The sequence below is a fragment of the Mauremys mutica genome, chromosome 10, assembly GCF_020497125.1.
Source record: "Mauremys mutica isolate MM-2020 ecotype Southern chromosome 10, ASM2049712v1, whole genome shotgun sequence".
Lineage (NCBI taxonomy): Eukaryota > Metazoa > Chordata > Testudines > Geoemydidae > Mauremys > Mauremys mutica.
This window is the reverse complement of record NC_059081.1, coordinates 20,540,598-20,565,672: the sequence shown is the minus strand read 5'-3', so window position 1 is coordinate 20,565,672 and position 25,075 is coordinate 20,540,598. Positions and strand designations below refer to the sequence as shown.

Below are 25,075 nucleotides of genomic sequence, written 5' to 3'. Positions count from 1 at the left end.
GCCAAAAAATATTTCCAGTCACAATCAATTGGCTTTTTCATAATACTGATGATTCCGGTGATGAAAATGTAATTTAAAAAATTATACAAAGTAATTACATTTATTTTAACTTCTTTATTACCAAAATAATGAATTCCCACTGTAACATGCCAAAAATATTTTACATTTATATGCGCCTTTCTTCCCTGAAAACTTTGCAAAACAGATCATTCTGGAAATCACTTTAGTTACCGCTTCAGAGGAAAGCAACTATTTGCATTAAGCACTGAAAAAGGTTACCTAGGGAGGTTGTGGAGTCCCTGCCATTGGAGGTTTTTAAGGACAGGTTAGGCAAACATCTGTTAGGGTGGTCTAGGTATACTTAATCATGCCACAGCATAGGTGGATGGACTAGGTCACCTTTGAGGACTCTTTCAGCCCTACATTTCTATGATTTAACATTGCTACTTTTCAGAAAGCAAAAAGAATACTGTATCAAAATGAAATTGCACAAGAAAATATTAGGTAGGCTGAAAATAATTTCCCAAATTGGTAGAGGTGATGAGCTTAAACCATAACAGCAAATCCAAGCCCCTAAATCAGTAAATTTCAGGGAACATCAACTCCAGAGCCCAACTCTGTAACTTTAGTCTATTTCTAATTTCCAATAGCGGAATTAAAATCAACCTGCAACTCAAGCTATGGGAAACTTGGGTTTTGGTCTGATTTCAGGTGCAAATTTTGTAACAAGGGTCCATTCCTACCGTTTTTGTTTTTCAGCTGTTTCTATCAGATCAACCCTGTCCATCACCAAAACTCATTTAAACATTCAATCTTTCCTGCTAGTACCTGTTTACATTTTGAACACTTTTCATTCTAAAGGATATTCATGTACATACTATATACAGTTCTGTACCCATCGCTGACATAAAAACCTGGCATCTTTTTAACAATGCCCAAAATAGAAACACTCTAGCTCAATATAGGATACTAAATGAATAATATGGTAGTCAACTGAAACTTCAAGAGAAATTGGATTTTCACCAGAATACTTATATGAACATCCTCCTCCTACAAAAACAGAGCTGGATGTTGAGATCTGCAACTCTTGGCACTTTAGTACTTCAGGGAGTGAAGGAGGATTACTCACCTGCACTGATGGTGCTAGAACCACCAAGAAAACCTTCCTAAACAGCTTCCTGCAACTGAATTACTCCTCCCTTGAGCTGTCGGTAGAGCCTTAAGCTACAAGGGGAAGAGATTCAATAAGGACTTACTTCCATGTAGACAACTTGCATATGGTGTCCACTCTCATAACAGAGCACACCAGGAGCAGTCTGGAGTTAGCCTGCGGTAGTATTCCAAATATTCTAAATCAGCATCTGTTCTCCCCTCTCCTCCATCCTCTGCCCCTCCCACCCTGCCCGAGCAACAGCAGTAGCCAGGGGGTGGACTAAAAGAGACTGGAGTCATGAAGGATTGGGGGTACAGAGGAATTGGGTAGGTAAAGATATATGGTGGTATTGGGAGGAAAAATAAAAGGGGATCTCACATACAAACTTGCTTAGAACTGCCTAGAGCCACCCTTTTTGTTTACAATGAATTGTTAAGTTTATGTAGGGGAAAACCACAAAAAAATATTGCACTGGCCTCCCAGGGTCCTAAGACTCACCCTGGCAAAAGGTTCCATAAAGATTGTTAATGATCAGAAGCAGTGAGGGCACCAGTTTTGCGTTTCATTCTAAAGCCAGCACTCCTAAGCACATGTCATATAAAAACATACTGGGATATTGGTACAATATTAATTCAGTGGGATAATGTACTGAATTTCCAACATTGCTTCCTACAGCAGCTAAATTTCAATGGGGATTTCACAGAGTGTAAATTAGAGTAGAATTTTGCATACATGGTTCTTTATTAGTTCTGTTCCTGAAAACTATGTAACTGCAAAATTTTAACATGTTTTGTTTGTTTGTTTTTCCCCACCCTTAAACAGCACCTAATCCTTGCTTGGACTTGACATGCGAGTTTCTCTGTTTACTCAACCCTTCTGGTGCAGCTTGTGCATGTCCAGAAGGGAAATCTCTGATCAATGGAACATGCAGTGATCTGAGTCTTTCAGGTGGGTATTAGACATTGGTTAACAGATTGAACACAAGAAATAAGAATAACGATCAGTGTTTATGGCCTGGCAAAAGGCTAATAGACAAGTGTTCCAAAACACTGTGATGTTGTACAATATATTTACTAATGAACTGGAACAGAAAGTGAATAGTGGAGTAGCAAAATTTGGAGATGACACAAAACTATTTACGTTGCTCAAACAAAAGATTTACCAAGCCTAGATGAGGGAACAGTAAAATGGGAGATTATATTCATTGTTGACAAATGAAAGGTAATATACATTATAAAGGATAATTTGAACTACTCAAAAGCATTGCTGGATTCTCAGTTAACTGTTAATCACTCACAAAAAAGGCCTAAAAGACCATTCGTGTGGCTAGCTCAAAGAACACCTCTGCTCAGAATCCAGCAGTGGTAAAAAAGCAATAGCATATATAAAGAAAGACATAACAAACAAAACTGAAAACACTATTAGAGAATCATAGATATGTAGGACTGGATGGGACCGTGTTATGTCAACAAGTCCAGCCCTCTGCTCTGAGGCAGGACCAAGTAAACCTAGAGCATCCCTGGCAAGTGTTTATCTAACCAGTTCTTTAAAACCTCCAGTGATGGGGATTCCACAACCTCTCTTGGAAGCCTGTTCCAGATCTTGACTAGCCTTATAGTTAGAAAGTTTCTTCCTAATAGCTAACCTAAATCTCCCATGTGGCAGATTAAGCCAAATACTTCCTGCTATATCTCCAGTGGAGATGAAGAACAATTGATCATTGTCCTCTTTGTAATACAACTTAACATATTAGAAGACTGTTATCTAGCTCCCCCCTCAGTGTTCTTTTCTGAAGACTAAACATGCCCAGTTTTTTAAAAACTTTTCCTCATAGGCCAGGTTTTCTAAACCTTTCTTCTTTTTGTTGTTCTTCTCTGGACTCTAAAGCATGATGCCCAGAATTGGATGTGTGACCTGAGACCTCACCAATGCTGAGTACAGTGGAATAATTACCTCCCCTCTCTTACATACAACATTTCTGCTAGTATACCTGAGAATATCAGCCTTTTTACAATTGCATCACACTGATAACTCATATTCAATTTGTGGTGCACTATAATCCCCAGATCCTTTTCAGCAGTGCTACCACCTAGACAGTTATTCCCCATTTTGTAGCTGTGCATTTGATTTTTCCTTACAAAATGAAGTACTTTGCACTTATCTTTATTGAATTTCCTCTTGTGGATTTCCAATCAAGTCTCCAATTTGTCAAAGCTGTTTTGAATTCTAATCCTCTCTTCCAATGTTTTTGCAGCTTCTCTCAATTTGGTGTCATCTGCAAATATTATGAATGTACTCTCTGTTCCAGTATTCAAGTCGTTTAGAAAAATATTGAATATTAACTGATCCAGGACTGGCCCCTATGGGGTCCCACAAGCTGTGTCCTCCCAGTCTGACAGTCAGGTCCGGCTCCAGGGGTTTTGCCCCCCTAAGCAGCCAAAAAATATAAAATAAAAAGCCGCGATCGCGATCTGCGGCAATTCAGTGGGAGGTCCTTCACTCCGAGCGGGAGTGAGGGTCCCTCCGCCGAATTGCCGCCAAATATCTGAAAGTGCCGCCCCGCTCTGGAGTGGCCACCCCAAGCATCTGCTTGATAAGCTGGTGCCCAGAGCCGGCTCTGTTGACAGTGAACCATTGATAACTAATCTTTGAGTACATTGTTTCAGCCAGTTGTGCACCCACCTAATAGTAATTTCATCTAGACCACAAAAAAGTGGATTTGCTTATATGGTTATTCCTGTGTTGCTGTTAGATTCTAGGAAAAGAAAGTATGTCACTTGTAAAATTATTGTTTATCCATTGAATATGAGTTATTTATAAAACATTATCGACCCATGAATGCAGAGAAAAAGTAGCCGAGTATATTTATAATCTCTCCTCCCTAGCCAGAATTCCCTCTTTAAAAATTTAGAATACAAATTGTATTCTTCTGAAGAATTGCATTTTTTGAGTAATACTGTTTTGATAACTGTTTCACAGACAAGATGAACAGTACTCTCACTGTACAGAAGAGAGTGCTAAAATATTAAAGTAAAAGATATTCTCATGGTATTTTAAGACCAACCTGAAGAAACAAGTATCAAATATGGCACAAGAAACTTGTTTTCCTGAGAAATCAGCCCTGTGTTAGCACATGCAAGGAATTCAGAAGGTTGATAGCATTCAAACTTTTGAGTCCTTAAAAAATTATCAGAATCTTGAAAGCTTTTGGGATTCAGCAATCAGAGATTAGGATTTACTGTGAATGTGAGAAATCAAAATATGCGAGTAGCAGAATTTTTAATATTTATAATTCTAGTTCTGTTAATACTGTATAAAAGATCTAGAATTTGGGGGAGTTCACCAGTTACCAAATCACCCAAATAGAAATTTTGATATTAAGTCACACAATTCCAAATTTATTCTACCAAGTATTGAAAAGCCAAACTAGTATAGTGATTTAGAAGTGTTTATAAAGTGAAATCAGTAAAACTATCCTATTTAATAGTGTTTTAGTTCCTGTTCAAGAAAACTACATGTACTAACAGTAAGGGTAAAACAACAGCACACAGGCTACAGTATATATCTAACTAATTCATCTCTTTGTTTAGACAGAGTACAAGGCATGTAAAATAGGCCATAGCCATGCAGCTACATTAGTATTATCTCTTATATTTACTACATTATGCTATGTGGTTGGTGTAAAAAATATGTGCTTAAATACTGTTTCCCCTGGGCTAAGATGTGGTCGATGTTGTGGCCGTACAACAGGTCATTTTGTCTTGTTGGAACTGATATAGCCAAATACATTGTAAAATGTTTGTTTATACTCTGTACGCATTCTTACCTACACTATATACATGTGTCCTGTTACTATTAAACCACAATGGACCAAACCACACATAGACAACTCTGGAAACCCCAGAGTAGTCATCCTGAACAACCTCTAAAAACTGCTATCTTCATTGATCCTCCAGGCATCATACTGTTTGCCCAGTTGACACAATATGTTCCACTTCTGGCTACCTCTCACTCTTAAGTCAGGAGCCAGAAAAGCAGCAACAGAATCACGCTGGGCAGATCCAATAGTGCTCAGCTGATTCATTACAATATTTCTAAAAGATAAACATAGAAGGACTTAACATTATATTTAATATTGAAATTTAAGTATTGACAAATTACATTCATGGAATTTTATTTTTCTTTTGGTGTCTGGGAGTAACCTGCATCTGTAATTTCAGTAATTAACCCAACTTTACTGAACAACTGAGAGAATATACTTTACTGAACAACTGAGCTGCTAGGAAAGATATTGTCATAGGACAAATATTTGAAGTCTGTTAGAGTTGTGTTTCCACAAATCTGTTTGGGCTGTCCACAGCATAATGGTTTTAGATAGATTTGGAGAAGTGCCCTGTTCACTGAATTTTCACTAACTGGAGACTTTTGAGGGAACAGTTGCTTCAAATAGCTGCCCACACTTGCACTATCTATAATTTCTTTATAAATTGCTGAGTAACTGTTTCTTTGTACTCTGATTTCAATTTAGGTTCTCTAATTTTGGATATTTTTTGAGTGTTTTCGTTTGCCCATTTAAGGTGGCAGCTTAAATTGCATCTGAAATACACAGTACGTAACTAAGGAATCCAGTATGTATATCTATGATCTATTTTGACATGGCTAAAATACTCTGAAGTAGATTTTGAAATCTGTTTTTTTCATGGCTGAAAAGGTCTTCATCTGGCACTTCTAATTAGGCTCCTTGGGACTCTGGACCTTTGTTGTCCTAATCCTGAGAGATGTCCTGACCAGACCAGGCCAGAGAGAAGGACCCAGATGATATTGCCATCTGCTGGCTCCGGATGAATCCCTAATACCCCCTGAGGTGAAACAAGATTGAAGTTTTAACAAGAGCAACAATACCAGCTCCAGGCCATCTCAATAAAATTCTTTACCCCCCCCCCCCAAATGGTTATCTCTGTCTTTGATACCACTTAAGAGATTGTCAAATAAGGTGATTGTTTTTTTTCTTTCCAAAACTGTCTCCAGCTAAAAGGAATAACAGTCATTCTCTCTCTCTCTCTGGCCCAATAAATATTTACTATTTGTTCACAGTGGATCAGTCATTGGGCCAGAGAGAGCATGTGAAAATGATTCTGTAGCCCAGTGGTTAAGGCACCCACCTGGGAGGTGGGAGACTCAGGGTCCAGTCCCCCTGCTCCAATCTCTATTTCTCTAAAGTGAACACCTTAAACAGGAGAGCCTGAGGGATCCCTACATGAGACTATCCATAGGTCATTGGTTAGAACATTCCCCTGAAAGGTAGGCCACCTGTGTTCAAATACCTTCTTCCTATCAGGCAGAGAGAAGAATTGAATCTGGGTCTCCCACATCCCAAACCACTGGGCTAAAAGTTAGAATGTGGAAGGCAGCACCACCAGCACAAGCAGAGTTTGAATGGGACCTGATCCAGTAGGTGGCTTCTGCACATACCAGATAGGGCCTACACTTGACTTATGCAGCCGAATACCTATCTTCTCCTGGTTCATAAATTGCTCAGAGACTTAGATGGGAAATAGGTATCCAGACACCTGGGATTGAGGCAGCAGTGAGCATGCTCAGAGATGGAAACATAGGTGCTGAGGGAACTTTTACCTTGAACACATGGGTGGTGACCGACTGTAGGCACCTAGAGAGTTCAATGGGATTTCTGTGGATTGCACTGGAACCTAAAACTGGGACTTAGACACCTAGCGGGGAGGGATAGCTCAGTGGTTTGAGCATTGGCCTGCTAAACCCAGGGTTGTGAGTTCAATCCTTGAGGGGGCCATTTGGGGAACTGGGGTAAAAATCTGGGGATTGGTCCTGCTTTGAGCAGGGGGTTGGACTAGATGACCTCCTGAGGTCCCTTCTAACCCTAATATTCTATGATTCTACATCTGAGACTTAGACTTAGGTGCCTGAGTACTTGGGTTGATCAGGGACCATTAATTTATACAACTGAATAGTTAATCACATGACTGAATTACTTATTATTACCATTTTGGTGGCGTTCTTAATATATACACTATTAGAAGCCAGGTATACTAACTACATTAAATTGGTATGGTAATTATTTTTAGTGATGTAGCGAACTTTCCAGTTATCTGAATTCATAGTAATTACATGTATCAAAAAGCATAACCACACTGTGATGTTTAAGTATAGCATAATTCCAATGACACTACTATCCAGTCTGACTGTTGGTTTATTGTACAGCACTTAGATGATTATTATCAGGTGTAATATGAACATGTGGGAAAGGAGCTAATGAAGTTTCAGTAATTTAATGGACTACCAAAAACACAAGTTCACCATAGTAAAAATGGGCTGGTGATCTACAGCCATCAGTGCACCTAAAGCAGTGTGAATTATTATATTTGTTTATGGGGAATGAATGTTTCAAGACCTCCTTCTGGCTGAACACACTTTGAGAAGCGCCTGGCTGAGTCTGTATGGTTATTCTAAACAAATGACACTCCCTCATTTCAGCTGATCAGACCTCATTTCTACAAGCTTTTGTATGGCTAATGTGAAGTACTCTACTGCTTTGCCCTAGAGATTGTGGCTTTGCACAACTTGTGTTTGTTTTCATTCATTTCACCCCAGAAATTGTCAAAAAAGATGTTATTACTCAAGCTGTGCCTCATTGGGTTTTGTTTTTTTCATGAAATTCTACATAGCAGTTATTAGCATTGATATGTCATAATAGCATGGATCCATTGATCTCTCTGTTTTTTCTTTATAAACACTGTACATTGAATTCTGAACACTGACTCCTCAATAGATTTATATACAAACTGAATGCATATTGCACATTTCTCCTTATTGCTAATTAATTATCCTATAATTGAAAAGCATATATTTGGGACCTTTACAGCTCTTTACAATCAGCTATCTTTTTTAGCTGGTTTCTGTTACAATTGATTAGTATTCTGAATGTATCTAGTATTTTCATAACAAAATCAAAAACATTTCATATCCAGTTCTTTCTCACTCTTGGAGAAGTGTTCAGCTGATCTCTCGAGTAGTTAATTATAATTGATGGAGTACAGCTTTGTTTCTAATTTATGTATTGACAAAAGCAGACCTGTTTTTCTGTTTTGGAGGTAAGCTATAGTTTTCAGATAGATTGAGATTTGCTTTGGTTTCCAACAGAGTGCTGGATTTGCACTAATTATGTTTATTATGTCTAACGTATAGCACAAGGAAACTAAAAATGTGCCAAAAAGATTAAAGTTTAAATTTCAATACAGAGATTTGCACTGGAAGAAAGTTGTATGTAGCACTTCCCTCTGAATAAACACTAATAATGGAAATTTTACATGAATTCCATATTCCTAATTTGAACATTTACCAGTTACATTTAAAATATAGTATATTTGTGCTCTCTTGACTGGATGAAAAGTTTCAGGAAAACTGCAAAGATTCAGATCCAAATGTTCAATCTGTGCCATATTTGTGTTTTCTTTCGTATTTTCAGCTTTTCATGTAGCAAACAGCACAGTGAGCATACTTATAAAGCTACTTCTGTTTTGAAAGATTCTACTGGTTTGATGCATACTACCTGTATTTTAAAAGGAGAATATACCACTGGAACTGGTCATATAAGTTGAAGTACTGTCAACAGTTTTTTGTTTGTTTGTTTTTTGCCTCAATTTGCCACCGTTCCTGGCCTTCTCTTTCACTTTGGGTTGTAAAATACAATTCTATTTTTCTCTGAGATCACACAGAAAATGCTTGCTCATAACTCCCCCCTCGCTCTTTAAGATGGCAGAGCAGGCTAACAGGAACTTTTTTAAACCAAAAAGGTTCAATTTGTGAAGAGGATTCAACAGTCTTCAAAGGAAAAGTTGTGCTTGCAGCTTGCAGATAGGCTGTGTCAGACATCAGGACTAGATTCCAGACAAATGCAGCCCTACAGAGTACCCCCTCCCTCCAAGCAGGAAGGACTCTTCAGTGGGATAGAAAAGATCACACTGCTTTGGCATAAGTCTATAAAACCCTTTAATCTACTTTGTCACTCAGCTGGGAAAGTGGCAAACTGCACATTGTTCTCAAGAGTAAACAAGAGACTAAAATATCCTCCCATTTCCTTAAACGAATTATCCCCTCCTTGGAGAAAGATGCAGGATTCCTTCCTCCTCCTTCTCCCCATAATGTAGTTCATTAAGCTGTTACTACAGAGGCCTATCCATCCATTTGGTGTCTTTCAGCCCAGGGGACGAACATAGGGCCTTGTCTTTCCTAAGAGATGAAATCACTTATCAAAGCAGAAAATTTCTCCCTCCCAAGAGAGGACTGTAGTCCCAAAATCTCCAAAAGCTGAAAATGTCCAAAAAGTATTGTATTACTGCCTCCTCAAATGCTTCATCCATGGGGAAAGGTCGGCTCTTTTACTCTCAGTCAGAAAAAACTGGCAAAGATCAGCACAAGAGATTTTGTGCCTTGAGCTTTCTGAGAAAACATGTCACAAGGTTAATAACACAAGGCGCATGCAGCCAAATCAAAAGGAAGAATGTAAGAAAAGGTATCCAAGGAAATACTTTTCTTCCAAATTAAAGTCAGAGGAAACTATGTCAGTCCATTTTTTCTCTGAAAAAATAATAAGATCTAACTTGGAAAATCCATGCAGTAACAACAGAATAAATTGCCAGACTGAAATACTATAAAATTACAGGGTCTAGAACCTTTTTCTTCCATTCCTTAATTAAATAGATGATTAATTCTTTTAATAGAAATTCTATTTAAAAGGTTCAAGAAACAAGAAAGTCAAGAGCACTTTAAGTTGGGACTCTGAAACATATTCAGCATCCTTCAAAGAAGCCCTGAACAAAATTTGATGTGTTCCAGGTGGTACGAACCTATGTAACAATGAAGAACAAAACTATATAGATTTGCATCAGCAGCCTTCAAGGAAAGAGGAGCATTTTCATAATCTTCACAGAAAATCATCTCTCTGAATATCATCAGTGCATATCATACAAACAAGGCAGAGTGGTTCAGCATGGAAACAGAAGATCACACTTATAAAAAGAAGATACCTTTGAAGCATCACAATTTGTCTGCCAACAAGTCAAAACACTCTATGCTTCTCCAAGGAAAAATACATCAGAGTCCTGGGAGTGGGCAACCTATCTCATACCTGGCCCAAATATGGAGTTACTTCAACCCTTAATATCAGCATCAAATAAAAAATGCATAAATCAAGCATACTCTTCATCATTTGAGTGTCTGAGGAGGCCTTTGATTCTCTGTCCAAATTAGAGATGACCTCGGTTCCTCCTTGACAGTGGTTAAGTTGTGCAGGCCTCCTCATCAAGGGCCCCTGCACAGCCCAGATTTGAACAGCCTCAACCTCACTCTTGAAAGAAGTATGATCACTGAATCAGATTATTCTAATTAAATCACTGAGATTCTCTTCATTTACTGATCCAGTACTCTGAAAATCTATATGTCATCTGCCAAAAAAATAAAAAAGACGATGGTGAGAAATCACCATCCAGGATCCAGGATTTTAAGCTGTTCTACAGATTCTTTAGGATGAGGTCTTGAAGCACTCATCTTTTGGTTTCTGCAGATAGCTAGGTTACCTAATCCACTTTGAAAAATCACTTTATCTGAATAACAGGTAATAAATTTGGTCATTCAACCATTTTTTTCTTCTTCTTTTGAACAATCTCACTTATAGATCCTTATTTTCTATCATTCAAAACTGCATCCTCATAACTAGCCTCGCTAAGGCAAATATTCAAAATTGCACTCAGTGGAAGTATCTTACTGTGTTTTCCACAGTTAAAGTTGTTATTTCATATTGTGTGTATGATAAATATGCATGTCTCTACATTTGATAAAAATAATGTGTGTGTTCATTATGAAGACAGTATGTTTTTATTATATTTTTGTTAAGAGGTGGGATTTTGTAAATGATGTTACATACATTGTTTGTCTTTAGCAATCTTAATTTTGTTGTTGTGTTTCAGAGATACACATTCTTTTTGTATGTTTGTTTAGGTTTAATAAAGATTGAGTTTATTACATTTTAAATAATTGAGTTGGACAGGTCACTAAATAATTAAGGTCAAAGAATGAGTGGTGTTGACCAAACTAATAATGGCTCGTGAGCAGATCTGTATGCTGATCCAGCAAAGAATTTAAGCATGTGACTATTTACATACTAAAGTTAAGCTTGAGTTTAAATGCTAAATTAGCTAGGTATCTGTTTGCATCCCAGCTTTTACTTTCAACATTAATAGATATTACAGAATAATTATAGATGACTGTGTCAGACCCAAGCTTTGAACTCAAGACTCTTGACTTCATAGTCCCTACCCATTTGGCAACAATGCCTTCCATCCAAGCCATTAAATCTGCCTGTGCTTTGCTTTACTTCATTTGAAAAATGTGACTATTAATAATGGTTTGCACTTACAGTGGTTTTTTTTCTTTTGTAGATTTCAGTGCTTTTATTCAAAAGTGAATAGGTTTATTGAAAATCAATTGGACTTGTGCTTAAAAAATCCGGCTCTCCTACGCTGATATCTCAGTTATCCTAAATACAGAGCACCTTGTGTGTGTGGTACTGTTGTCTAGAGAGAAAGTTATGGGTCTTCCATCTCCTCGTTTTGCCATAAACTTTCAATGTAATTTTTAGGAATCACATAACTCTTTGTTGCTCTGTTACCCCTCTGGAAATTGATCTGTGTACATTTCCCTCTAATCCAAGGAATCGTTTTGATAGGGAATTGAAGGAGGATAAATTTTACCGGGGGAGAGGATTTCTTGCATTTTTCAAAAATAGTCTGATCAAGAGACCTCAATGACAAACATATTCTGTTGTCTTTTTTTTCCTGATGGCTACACTGATAGAGAATCATATCAAGTAGGAAGACCATAAATGACATTTTGATTTTTTCTAAGGCAAAAACAAGCAGAATTTTATGTGCCTGGGTGTATAAAACCCATTAACCCTTCATTATGTATTATACTGAAGACAAAAGAGAAAGAGAGAATCCTTCTTTTGCTCCCCTTGAGATGACCTTTCCTTATGTTCCACCTTTCTTTCTTTTAGGGTCTCAGGGCTTGCTACTTCCCCATTATGTAATAGATTGGGGGGGAGAGAGAGAGAGAGCACAATAAATAATAGAAAGTGAATGACTTCATAATTTCCTTATTTCAATGTCTCCTGAATCTGACCCACCCACATTTTTGCAAACAATTGTCTTCGATTTCCGTTCTTTTTAGGCAGTAGTACAGGTAGGGTTTTTTTTCTTTAAGAAGAGAAAGAAGAATGGAAGAGAGAGGACACACATTAATGTATATTTATATCTATATAAATAGTTCACAGTTAGAATAATGTGAAAATAATGGAGTTTTCAATTTCCTGGCAGTATCATAAAATCGAAAAGCTTGTTTTGGGTCACACTGAAAACACTTTTTTTTTTTCCCAAACAAGTGAAAGGAAAAAAATCATACCAAATGAAACATGTTTTTAGACTCTGAGCATTTTTAATGTTTAATTTAAAAAATAAAATTAAACAAAATAAAAAGTCGGTTTGAATTGAAAACTTGAAATATCTTATTATTAGTTTTTTCCAACTGAAACAGTTTGGAAAAATCTGCACAAATTCCTGAAATGTTTCAATGTCACCATATTTGCATTTTTTACCAAAAAAAGCTTCCAGAGTTTGGAATCCTTGCATAAGCAGGTCAATTCTTACTCTGTGCTCCAAATAGTAAACACACTAATTATGTTCCTAATTTATCTGCATCAAGTGATTTGTCTTTTGTCATTAATTTAAATAATAGAATGTAAACCTTAGCATAAGCTTTCTTCTAAGCTTCTCTATTCCAAGTTTTTGCCCCCAAAATGATCCCTCTGTTCATGTCTTCATTTCCTACCACCTCAGAAACACTGTCAGGCTCTCTTACATCCTGATTGCAGTTAATAGGATTCACCTGATCTGAGTCAGGAAGAATAGTTTTGCATCTTGACATAGGTTTCTCACCTCTAACATCAAGCCTACTTATTTTAAAAGTCCTACATTCCTACGTGGGGTTGTAGAACTCTGCCACTTGAAACCCTACTTTTAATATTTCTAAATTAGTAAAATCCAAAAATGTTGTTGTAGCTTTGCTTGGTAATAATTATTTCATATAAAATATATTAATATTCTTGAACTAACTTATTTTACAAAGAAAATAAAGTTATAAAAATACAATATTTTGTATTACAAAAGCATAATTAAATATTCCTTATATTTTTGTGTGTTTCTATGGGGACCTGTTCGTTCCAGTATCATAGAATTATTTTAATAATTGCTCTATTTCTAGTGACATCAACTGTAACCAAAATAAAGGAAAATATTTCCTTTTCCTCTATTTTTTCAAAACACACAATTGTTCAGTTTCTCCCCTTAATTATTATACATGTGCAAACCAGTGAAATTCCAAAAGTTTAACCAAGTTCTATATTTGTTCCAATAAATTAGTGCTATTTTTGTGGAAACATTCATGCATGTGAATCTTAGTATGAACAAAGAAATACACTTTGAACTGTATAAAAGGATATATGAAAGGATTTCCATCTTCATCCATTCAGATCATCCAATCCTAGAGTAATCTAGAAGAAACAGAAACCCTTGTTATATATTGTTTTAGCTCCAAAACACTAATCTTTGGAAACATCTATATTTCTGGTGGACATAATACTGAATTCTTCCTGGAGCTTTGTGACATCCTTTTTCTTAAAATGGACACTTCTTCAATTGTAGACCAAGATTGGAAGGCAGGAATAGACAGACATTTTAATTAGTCCAACTTCACGTGATCCATTTTGTAAGCAAAAATGGAAAGATAGACCAAACTGGATTTGAAAGCTGTGTGGATATTTAAGCAACCTAACAATTATAATTATTTGAATTTTTCAGCATTATATACATGATATTCTACAATTGATTTCTTCTTGAATGTTTTGTGCATTGAAACCAACATAAATATATTAATTTCTTGCCATGTTCTGATGCTGTTACCAAAGTAGACACCAGTGTAATGGAAGACAGTGGGTTTATGCCTGAGCTGAAATTGGCTTCAAGAATATTATTATTTATGTTCCAATAGTGCCTGGGGCCTAGTGAGAATAGGCTACATACTGCACAAACAGAGAAGTAGGCAGGCCCTTCCCCCAAAAGGTTATAATTTAAATAGACAAGACAAAGAGTAGGGGAAATGAATATACATATGAAGAGACTGATGTTTGCAAATGTAAAGTGATTGTCTCTAAACATGTTAGTTCCGCATGTTGGAGGTGTGGGGGGGAGGCTGTGAGAAAGGATAGGGGTAATAAATTATTTTATTGTCAAAGTCCACATTTCTTGTTAGCGGTATAGTCAAAGTCTAGACTCCAGAGAAAATAACACTAAAATAATAATAATAATAATAATAAATAATAATAAGTAAATAAAAAGATTTTATGGCTCATTCAAAAGCATGTGGTGGTTCATATTTGGCCAGCAGTCTGCCTATTGACTACCCTGGCTAGACGGTTGATTGGTTTGTTTTTAAATCCTTTGGGTGGGGGTGAGTTAGTAGGCGATTAGCTGAACAGAAAGACAAAGGCAGAGAGGACACAGAAGGGAAAGAGTTAAGAGGGATAGGGGAAGAGGGTGCATGAGGGGAAGCCAGATAAGGTAGGAAAGTATAGTTTTCCCAAGTCCCCCAGATGGAAACTAAATTCTGATTCTGCAGCCCTTACAGTGAAAGAAGTATTCAAATGAGTAATCATTTTCTCTGATTATTTGAAATAGAATTTTTGAAAAGCCCAGTAACCTTTGTGAATTTTACTACAGAGGATACATGTAAACTGACTTGTGAAAATGGAGGAAGATGCATTATGAATGAGAAGGGTGATTTAAGATGTCACTGTTGGCCAAGCTATTCTGGAGAAAGATGTGAAACCAACCACTGTTACAATTACTGTCAAAATGGAGGAACGTGTGTAGCCTCTGCTCTTGGTAAATATTTGCATGCAGCTTCTATACTTTTATCTTGACTGAAATGTTTGGATTTATTCTACACATGTACCCGATTTCCCCCCCCCCTTTTCCTTGAACTATTTGTTGTAATCTTTATGGATTTTAAAATTTCTGTCCACACATAAAGCCTCTCCTCCTCAACTTGGTTTTGAAAACCTACTACAAATCCTTTACATTATATAAACCCTGTCTGTCTTGTTAGGATAATGTCATAATAGGGTCCTTTAATTGGAGATTAGGCTTTTTCCATGATCGCTGTTTTCTCCTGCTGCTCTCATCAGAGTGCTGGGCACTTGATGACCACTCTCCTTTCAACAAGATGGGGCTTTTCCTCTACCCCATAGCAGATCATCATCATACTGACCTCTACATTCTTTTATACCAATGCTTCTCTCGGCAATAGGAATGAAAACACGTCCCTTTATTAAATGTGAAACAGACGTTTGAGACAATATCCAAAGCCTGCAGCTTTGGTACAGGTAACGTGCTGTTTGTATAACATGCTGGGCGGGATGTTATGGTGTTGTGCATTTAAGCCACAAGTCTTGCGCCTTCTGACCCCAGGGCAAGATTGGCTCCTCTGCAGCCATAAGTCTAAACTCCTCCTCATCACTTAATCATGTCTCATCACCATGTGTGGCATGTGTCCACGATAGAACTTCTAAATATTTGAGAAAGGTGACACTTAATTTTGGGTTAATTTAACATGTTTATTTCTCTCTCTCTCTCTCTCTCTCTGTGTTTGTCTACTGCAGCTAATTCTAAAAATTCTCTAGTTTCCTAGCCACCTTGGGCTTGCTGGATTTGTCCCCTTCTTTCTTTTTCACCACTCCCATAGCTGCCACTCAATTTTCATGGACACACAAGTGAATACATCCACATAGTCTTCTTTCCAAACATTTCCCTTAACAGCCTTTGACCAGTGGGTACCAATCTGTTCCTGCAAAGTGTCTCCTGGCATCTCAGTTTTAAAAAGCACCTGTGTCCCATGTGGTTTTCCCTATAGAGAGAGGTGGATGGGATGCCTGATATCTGTTGGGTATGGGGCATAGCCCCTCTTTTTCTGATGAAACCTCTGTTGGCTTGAGTGCACAGTCCTCTGCTATTGGAGGTGTTTCCTCACTTCCTGCCACCCCTTTTTGGCCATCTGCCACCCTAGCTTATGAGCAGGCTTCTAGATTCTGTCTCCACCTTATTCCTTCACCCATAGTAGTCCTCCTCCTGAGAAGGAATACTGTAGCCAGGGAAGTTCCCCAACATTTTAGCAATGGAAAGGTGGTAGTTATCAGCCAGTTTCTCCTATATGTTTGTGGGGAGCACATCTACAGCGACCCCAATGTAGTGTCTGACGCCTGCTGATTGCCTCCTGTGTCCTGCTTAGGGGCTTAGCTCATCCCCAGCTGCTGTGTCCCATCTCCTACCTTTTGCTTCAAGGGTAGCCTCTGCTGTTACTACCTTCACTGTTGCCTGGCCTCTAACTTTCGGCTGGGGACCAGGATTGGGGAGCAAATAGACTCTGCTCTCTTCACTGCTGCTGCCCTGCCTCTCCTCAAGCCAGGGGGGTGGACTTGGCTGTAGCTGCAGTGCTGCCAGAAACAATCCTGTAGTCTCCTCTGCCAGGAATTTCTGCAGTTTGCTTAGATACTCTCTCCTGCCCTCAGGGGCTTGAAATTGAGAGTTAATGATAAGGAAATGCTTTTCCAATGTGTGCATATAAATTCTGTTCTCTTTTACCACCAAATTAATAATAATTTGATAACCGATTAAGTCAATTGCAGAGTGTTATTCATTTTTTAAAAACATTGTGTTAAATTTTTGTTGAGTATTATATGTTGTAGAACCTCATCTGCACACAAATGTTAATTTGTTAAACAAATCCCACTGGCAGTTCATGGATTTATTCATTGTTGGTTTACTTGCAGTTAAGCCTTTTGGCAAATTCCTATGTGGACATTATATAACTAGAGTTGGGGCAGCTTTAATTAAAATTTATAAGTTTATGACAGTTGTATTGAACTACAATAATTGAACAAATAAAATGTCATCAGTTAATTAAAAGCACACATCTGAGAGATCTAATTAAAAGTTTGGATAATAGTAATGAATGTTTTCCAGCAAACCAAATTAACAGGAATTTTTAAAAAAATAATTAACATTAACAGTAAAAGTCTAAAAAAACCCACAATTGCTTTTCTCTTACAGAATAAAAGTACAAAATAAAATAAGAGAGCAATAAGTGAGCTTATTGAAAACATTAACAAGGTTTAGGAAGATCACAACATTAGATAAACCTGTATTCCTAGTATATTTGCAGGAAATTGAATTCTTGATTAGAGTAATTTGAAATATGCAGAAAATCAAATTGACTGTTCCTTGGCACAGGTAAAAGAACAGTTGATGAAGTATTTTATGCCACTTTAAAAGCCTTCTAAATATCAGTCTTAATAGACTCAGAATTGCCGTTTAATCTGACTCTTTTTTTTTTTTTAAACCAATGTATGGAGCTTCTCTTTGATGGAAACTTATAAGATGTCAGACCAGATTTTTGGCCCACGCTGAACAACTCATTTGTACTCCTCACTTGTCACAAAGGGACCAGAAGCTTCCTGAAACAGGGAAGTTGGGGTTTTTAAAAATGGGATAATGCCCAACTGGCATTGAAGTAATGTAGCTACCTCAAAACCATTACCTCTGTCCACCATCAGTTGTGGAATGCTGGGGGTGAGATGGAGCACAGCTGGAGTTCAAGATGCTCTGTTGATCCATAGCTAGCACAATGGTTCTTAAGAAGCCACTGCAAACAGCATTGTTGAGAACAGTCCCAAGACTGCTCTAATTTACCCCATGGGCCAAACTAGCCCCTGTCTTTTCCCAATATTGAGAGAGTGCATACCTTGGTCCTACCAAGGATCAAGCACTATATTTCTAATAAGTAACTGTGTATACTAAAAATTCTCCCAATAAAACCTCCATCCCCTGATGGGTCTTCAGTCTCATGAATGTGAATTATCATGTGGACAAAAACTATAGCTGTCAAGACAAGCAATCCTTTAACATACTATCTTTGAACTCCTTATATTAGACTGTACTCTTATGTAAGAATGGTATCAAATGGGATAGAAAAATGAAAGAGAGTGTACATATTCCTATATACCAAGTGAATACAGTAAAACCTGCCAAGAGCAACCACTCATGGGAATTAGCAAAAGTGGGCACTTGCAAGAGATGATTTGCTCACAAGAGAGCGGTGGTGTTCTGTGGCTTTTGCGAGTAGTCTCTTATGACAGGTGGTCTCTCTTCGGAGGTGGTCTCTAAGGGAGGTTTTGCTGTATTTAAATTCCTGGTCCTGAGTCTACTATTGCCAGAGTGAAGATGTAATTTCTGATAATGTAGACATTCAACTAGATCATTTGACATTTAAGGAAACAGAATTTAGTGTAAAAGAAACTATAATGCATATAAAAATTCTCACCATTTCTCTCTGTAATGAAAATAAAATAATTCTATCAACTGTTTACTTCACCTAATACACAAAGCAGTATCTTCAGTCTTTCCTTCCAAGAGACTGTATTCAATATAACAACATACAAACTATTTCTCAGTTATTTATTCAAATTGTTGACATACCTCGAGCCAACACAGGTGAATATCCACTTTTAGATGAGTCCTTATTCTTAACTCTTCTCATATATAATTCATATTTTGAATTTAAGATGATGGCTAGATTGAGAAAAAACAATCTCATAGACATGAAAGGGAGAAAGTGCTGACATTTATTTTTCCAGGTGAACAGGACAGTTTATTTGCTACCATATAGCAGTCTAAACCTTTAGAAGGGGATCTAAAATCTTCTATGCAATCTGATCACAACCCAAACTATAGATATTAAGATGTTGATCTCCCCCATCCACTTCTGAGAAACATTTTATCTGAGTCCCACACACTTCCCATTCTCAGGTGGTTTGTTCAGATCCTGCTGCCACAAGATAACTACATGTGCCTCTGGTATCACATCTGCTTTGCCTACCCTCAAAAGTTTTTTGTAAAATCAAAACAAGATATACTCTAATTAGCTTACTAAAATGCCGTACAAGACTTTTGCAAAAATGCATAATAACTGGAATATATTTTCTCTGCTTGTTCCCCATTCCATCAGTTTTCAAGTTTTAAAGATACTGTGAGACTCAATAGTCATTTATATTTATTTTTCCATTTTTTAAAAGGTAGTCTGAGCTCAAGGACTAGCAACTTCCAACTATATTAAGCAGAATATAATTTTTCAGTTTTTAAGAATATATAAATACATTGTTGGTTCTTTATTTTAAGTTATTTTTATTTGTTTATATTTACAAGCATTTAATATACATTATTTAGATCAGGGTCAAACAAAATTCACCTCAAAATAGGGAATATGTACTTTATGAGCCCCCAGATCAATTGAACCATCTACCCTAAAAGAAGCAGAGACAGCGAATACCAGAGAACGGACTAAACACCAATAAATTTAGAAACATTGCAGTTAGTAGAAATCTTTCATCACACTCTAAAAGTGGCCAAGGTGGAGATGGACATAGTTGCAGCAAGAGTCAGCTTTCACTAACCTTCATGTACTTAGAGATGTCATTCTCTAGTGTAGAGCTCGTCCAACTGGAGCATGTTCTGAAAATGTGGTGTGTCAAAAGTTGCTGCCTTCTTGCTGCTTTTACAGGCACTTAAGTTTGGAGAACACAATGTAAACATTTAATTACAGGAACTTCCACAAGGGGATAATTCATTGATGGAGATGGAGGAGGTGTGGCCATGAGGGATAAGTAGGGGAAGAGGAAGACGATGTTGCCATACAGCAAGTGCTGTAGAGTATGCTAACTGAGGAACAGAAAAACCCAGGAGGGTAAAGATGAAAGAAAGAGCAAAAAGGATATAGTGTCAATGTTTTTTATTATACCTTTAGAACACAAGTTGACACAAGATTGTTGTATGATTATGATTCCCATATGATGGTTGGATGTACATAAGGCACCCTTATAAAAATGTTCTCCATGCTATCATCTGATATCTCTGTTAATAAGATCTGATTCTTATATAGCATTTTTCATCAGTAGATCTCAAAGCATTTTTAAAGGATACCACTATTATCATCATCACTACTTTACAACTGGGGCACAGAACAATGATGTGATTTGCCCCAACTCACACCACAAGCCAATGCCTGTACAGAACCCAGGTTTCCTGAATACCAGGACATTGGTTTGTCCACTAAACCACAGTATCTCACAACTGTAGGGTAGTATGGTGTGGTAAATGGTATCGGTCATTGTATGAGTTTTAATAAAACAATCTGAGAAGTATTTTAAAATTCAAAGATAGAAGATGCTTTATAAGAGCTAAGCATTATTTTTTAAAAAAAGTATTTTGGATGATAACTGTCTGCATGTTAATGGAAAATGAACTGCTGGCATTTCTAGCTGACACATTAAATTAAATGACAAAAAATAGGTTTTAGGATAAAATGAAAGAAATCTTCACATAACTGTCAAAAACGGACCTATTTGTAAGCCTACTGTTGCACAGAAGAGAATAAAATTCTCCCATGAACAGGCAAAATACACTTTCCCCATCACTTTTTAAAAAGAAGAGCTTGACAAGAAAACAGAGGCTTCAAACTTTTAGATCTTATTCTGTCATTATTATTTTTTTACTACTCTTATGTACCAGACAACAATGATTTAACACAAAACTGTTTGAAACCACTTAACCCAGTGGCAAGAATCCAAATACAAAATATACAAGAGTACAACTCTGAGTTATTTGCCAAAAAAAAAAAAAATTGCATGTCAGCATCTGAATTCAATATCGTTGATTTGGTGCTTAGCGAACAAGGGACATATTTTGATGCATAAGTAAGTTACTGCATATTCAACCAAGGTTGAGCTACTTTAAATTGATGGTTTCATTCCTACTGAACAAGTTATAGCAGTGTTTCTCAAATTGAGGTCGCCCTTTATGTAGGGAAAGCCCCTGGCAGGCTGGGCCACTTTGTTTACCTGCCCCGTCCACAGGTCCGGCCGATCGCAGCTCCCACTGGCTGCAGTTCCCTGCTGCAGGCCAATGGGGGCTGCTGGAAGTGGTGTGGGCCAAGGGACTTACTTGCTGTCACTTCCAGCAGCTCCCATTGGCCTGTAGCGGCAAACCACGGCCCTTGGGAGCCGCAATCGGCCAGACCTGTGGACGGGGCAGGTAAACAAACCAGCCCGGCCCGCCAGGGGCTTTCCCTACACAAGCGGCAACCCCGGTTTGAGAAACACTGGGCTAGTGACAGATAGGGCTAGTCATCCAAGTTCAAACCCACCTGAACCCCTGGATCCAAGGTTGGCCGGCGAGCCTGAGCCACCTCAAGTGCTGCAGTGTTCACACTGCTCTTTTTTAGCATGCTTGCTCCAGGTGAGCTAGCATGAGTCTGCCTATTCTAGGCTGGGAATCACACCTCCCAGTTGCAGACATATCTTGAAACTCTTTATAGAGGTCACTTACTGGCTATTGTGAGAACAGTGTCAGTGGAACAGGGATAGAAAAAGGAGAGCATTGTAAGAGAAGAATTCTAGGCCCTGGGAAGAGACTGACCATTCAAGGAGCTTTAGAGATAAAGAGGAGGACAGAAATGGGGTGATCAAAAGACGATTGTGGTTGAGTGAAGATTTCTTTAGGATATGATAACCAACATGAAACTGATGTAGAGGGAAAGGCCAAGGGAGAAAGAGTGATTCATAAGGAAAAGAAAAGGAATGAGAAGGGGAGATTAGAAGGTGTGAAAGGGTAGGGCAGAATTTACAAGTCAAGGCAATTGATGTGGACTGAAGTTTAGAGACTTCAAAGTAGAATATAGATTTTAAAAAAGGAGAAGGAGCAGATGGTGAACTCCTGTTGGATCCAGACAGTTCTTTGAGTAGGGTCCCGTCAGGTGTGCATACACCCTTGATTGAAGATTTTTAGTAGCAGTACCTGTTTGGACCATGCATGTGCTCTATACACATCCTCATGCCCTGTACTGAGGATATGCAGAGCTACATGGGTGAACCACCCTCAGTTCCTTCTCAACAGTCTTTGGCCTATTATGGAGTGTCAAGCATGCCTGCTTTGCTTAGATATAGTTAATTATCATTAGCTTTTGTGTTTCTTAGCTTAGTTTAATTCATTTATTTAGTTTGGGGGCCTTTGTTTCCCCCTCTTTTTTGTTTCCTCCTTTGAGGGGTTATTCTGGACATTAATGCTTCTGGGGTGTGCTGGAATCCCCAGGCTTTAAATTATGTCTTTCCTATTAGGAAGCTATCTTGGTCAGTGACGGCTACTCTCAGTGCCTCCATGGTGAGGGAAACACCCACATATCGGCCAAGTGTACGATCTGCTCCTCCTTCAAAAGCAGATCTCATAAAATTAGAGAAATAAAATGTAAATTGTTAATTATGAAGCGAGCCCTAAGACTGGCCTCCAATCCAGGCTTCAAGAACTCTCTTGCACACCAGAGAGAATCTGCAAAAATATGGTGAAATCACTTAGGTGTGATCATTGGAGCATCCACTTCATTTATTGTTGTGCTTTTTTCTACTAGAATTCTGGCGCCAAGTTGCATTCCTTTACAACAGTACAGATCAATGAAATGTTTTGGTGTCTAGCAAAAAATACTTATTGGGCTTAAAAATCAAAACTCTTTACTATGATCAGAAATGTATGCTTATATTAAAAGTACTGATTTTGAGTTTAATGCATATTTATTTTTATCATAAAAATAGTTGTCTTTATTTCAAATAGGGAGGCCTACATGCAGCTGTGCGCTGGGTTTTACAGGACCAAACTGCAATCAAACAGTTTGTGATCATTTTTGTCAAAATGGAGGAACCTGCAGTGTCACTGTTGGAAATCAGCCCTATTGTCACTGCCTGACTGAGTACACTGGAGACAGATGTCAATATTGTAAGTAATACTCCATGTGCCAGGGAACTCTGCAGCCCATTGAAAGTTTTCTAAAATTGAAATTTAAAATGAGTAGTTGGCTGAGTGGGTTTTCCTGTTCCCCCAACCCCCAGTAAACCTCAATCCAAAGTTTCAGAGGGGTAGCCGTGTTAGTCTGGTTCTGTAGAAGCAGCAAAGAATCCTGTGGCACCTTATAGACTAACAGACGTTTTGCAGCATGAGCTTTCGTGGGTGAATACCCACTTCTTCAGATGCAAGTGGTGGAAATTTCCTGGGGCAGGTATATATAAGCAAGCAAGAAGCAAGCTAGAGATAATGAGGTTAGATCAATCAGGGTGGATGAGGCCCTGTTCTCCAAATCCAAAGTTTGTTTGATCACAAGTAAAATGAATTTGGTAGACTCAACCCACCCCACTGAACACTTAACTAGAGAAACTAACTGCAAACCTGACAGGAGCATTGGCATTGGCATAGAAAGGGGCATTATAAGTCACGATTGAGGTCTGTGGCTTTGTATATTGGCATAGGTCTAAAATTCACACATTTTATAGTAAGTACAATAAACATAATAAATTAATGGTTTTGATATTTCCCTCTTGTGGGTATTGTGTAAAACCAAGAATTACGGTTATAGATCTAATGCAAAACTTATTAATATATAAAAACCCTAGATCAGGGATTGGCAACCTTTCAGAAGTGGTGTGCCGAGTCTTCATTTATTCACTCTAATTTAAGGTTTTGCTTGCCATTAATACATTTTAACGTTTTTAGAAGGTCTCTTTCTAGAATCTATAGTCTATAATATATAATTAAACTGTTGTTGTATGTAAAGTAAATAAGGTTTTTAAAATGTTTAAGAAGCTTAATTTAAAATTAAATTAAAATGCAGAGCCCCCCAGACCAGTGGCCAGGACCCAGGCAGTGTGAGTGCCGCTGAAAATCAGCTTGTGTGCCGCCTTTGGCATACGTGCTATAGGTTGCTTACCCCTGCCCTAGGTGTAGGCATATAACCTGTAATTATGATTACAATATTTATTATTTTCCCAATATGTATTTATTATGGCATGAAGTATTTTCTCAATATGCATTTCTTATACATTTATGAATGGCACTGCACAGTAGAACAACTTGCTTTGCCAGGTCAATAATACTACCATCCTCCCTGTCACTTAGCCTGCTAGGATGTTATCTTTGACTCCTTTTCCTTAGTCCCCCATATCCAGGTTCGGTCCGAATCCCTGGTACTTCTTCCTTCAGAACATCTCACCATTTTTTATGTCCACATGGCCAACACTTTGTCCAATTATTGACCTGCCATCCATAAAAAGGAACTCCTGTAACATTTATTGGGGCTTAACAGGAAGTTAGATGTGGTTATAGAAGATGGTTTCCTTCCTTTCTGAAAATGTATTGGGTTTCTATGTCTTAATGTATTAGAACAGTAAAAATTCTGCTGAAATGTTGTAGTATTATGTAAAGGCTGGGAAGAAAGATTGGCCTACATCTGCCCTTCTATTTTTTTGAGATGTGAATAGATTTAAAGATTTTCCGTGTGAGAATCTTACATAAATGTACTGAATGAAGTAGCTCTTCCCACTACGGGAAGATTGATTATGCATTAAGTCCCTTGGCCCGTGCCGCTTCCAGCAGCTCCCATTGGCCTGCAGCGGTGAACCACGGCCAGTAGGAGCTACGATTGGTTGGACCTACTGATGGGGCAGGTAAACAAACCGGCCTGGCCCGCCAGTGGCATTCCCTACACAAGCAGCGACCCCGGTTTGAGAAACACTGGTATAGATTGTAATGACATATTTTTGGAGACCGTCGTTTGCCCTTTTTTGCCTATCCTATGAAGTAGCTAAAAATGCTGGATTTAAACAAAATCAAGGGGAAATTAGGTATT

General features: G+C 37.9%; 1 protein-coding gene across 1 annotated transcript in view; it reads left to right on the top strand.

The window, feature by feature from the left end:
• Positions 1-25,075, top strand: part of LRP1B (LDL receptor related protein 1B) — a 1,288,869-nt gene that overhangs the window by 1,217,228 nt on the left and 46,566 nt on the right. Inside the window, exons 84-86 of the mRNA XM_045032831.1 lie at positions 1,976-2,101; positions 15,019-15,183; positions 23,011-23,172. Coding sequence (XP_044888766.1) covers positions 1,976-2,101; positions 15,019-15,183; positions 23,011-23,172 — 453 coding nt within the window. The remainder of the gene's footprint in view (positions 1-1,975; positions 2,102-15,018; positions 15,184-23,010; positions 23,173-25,075) is intronic.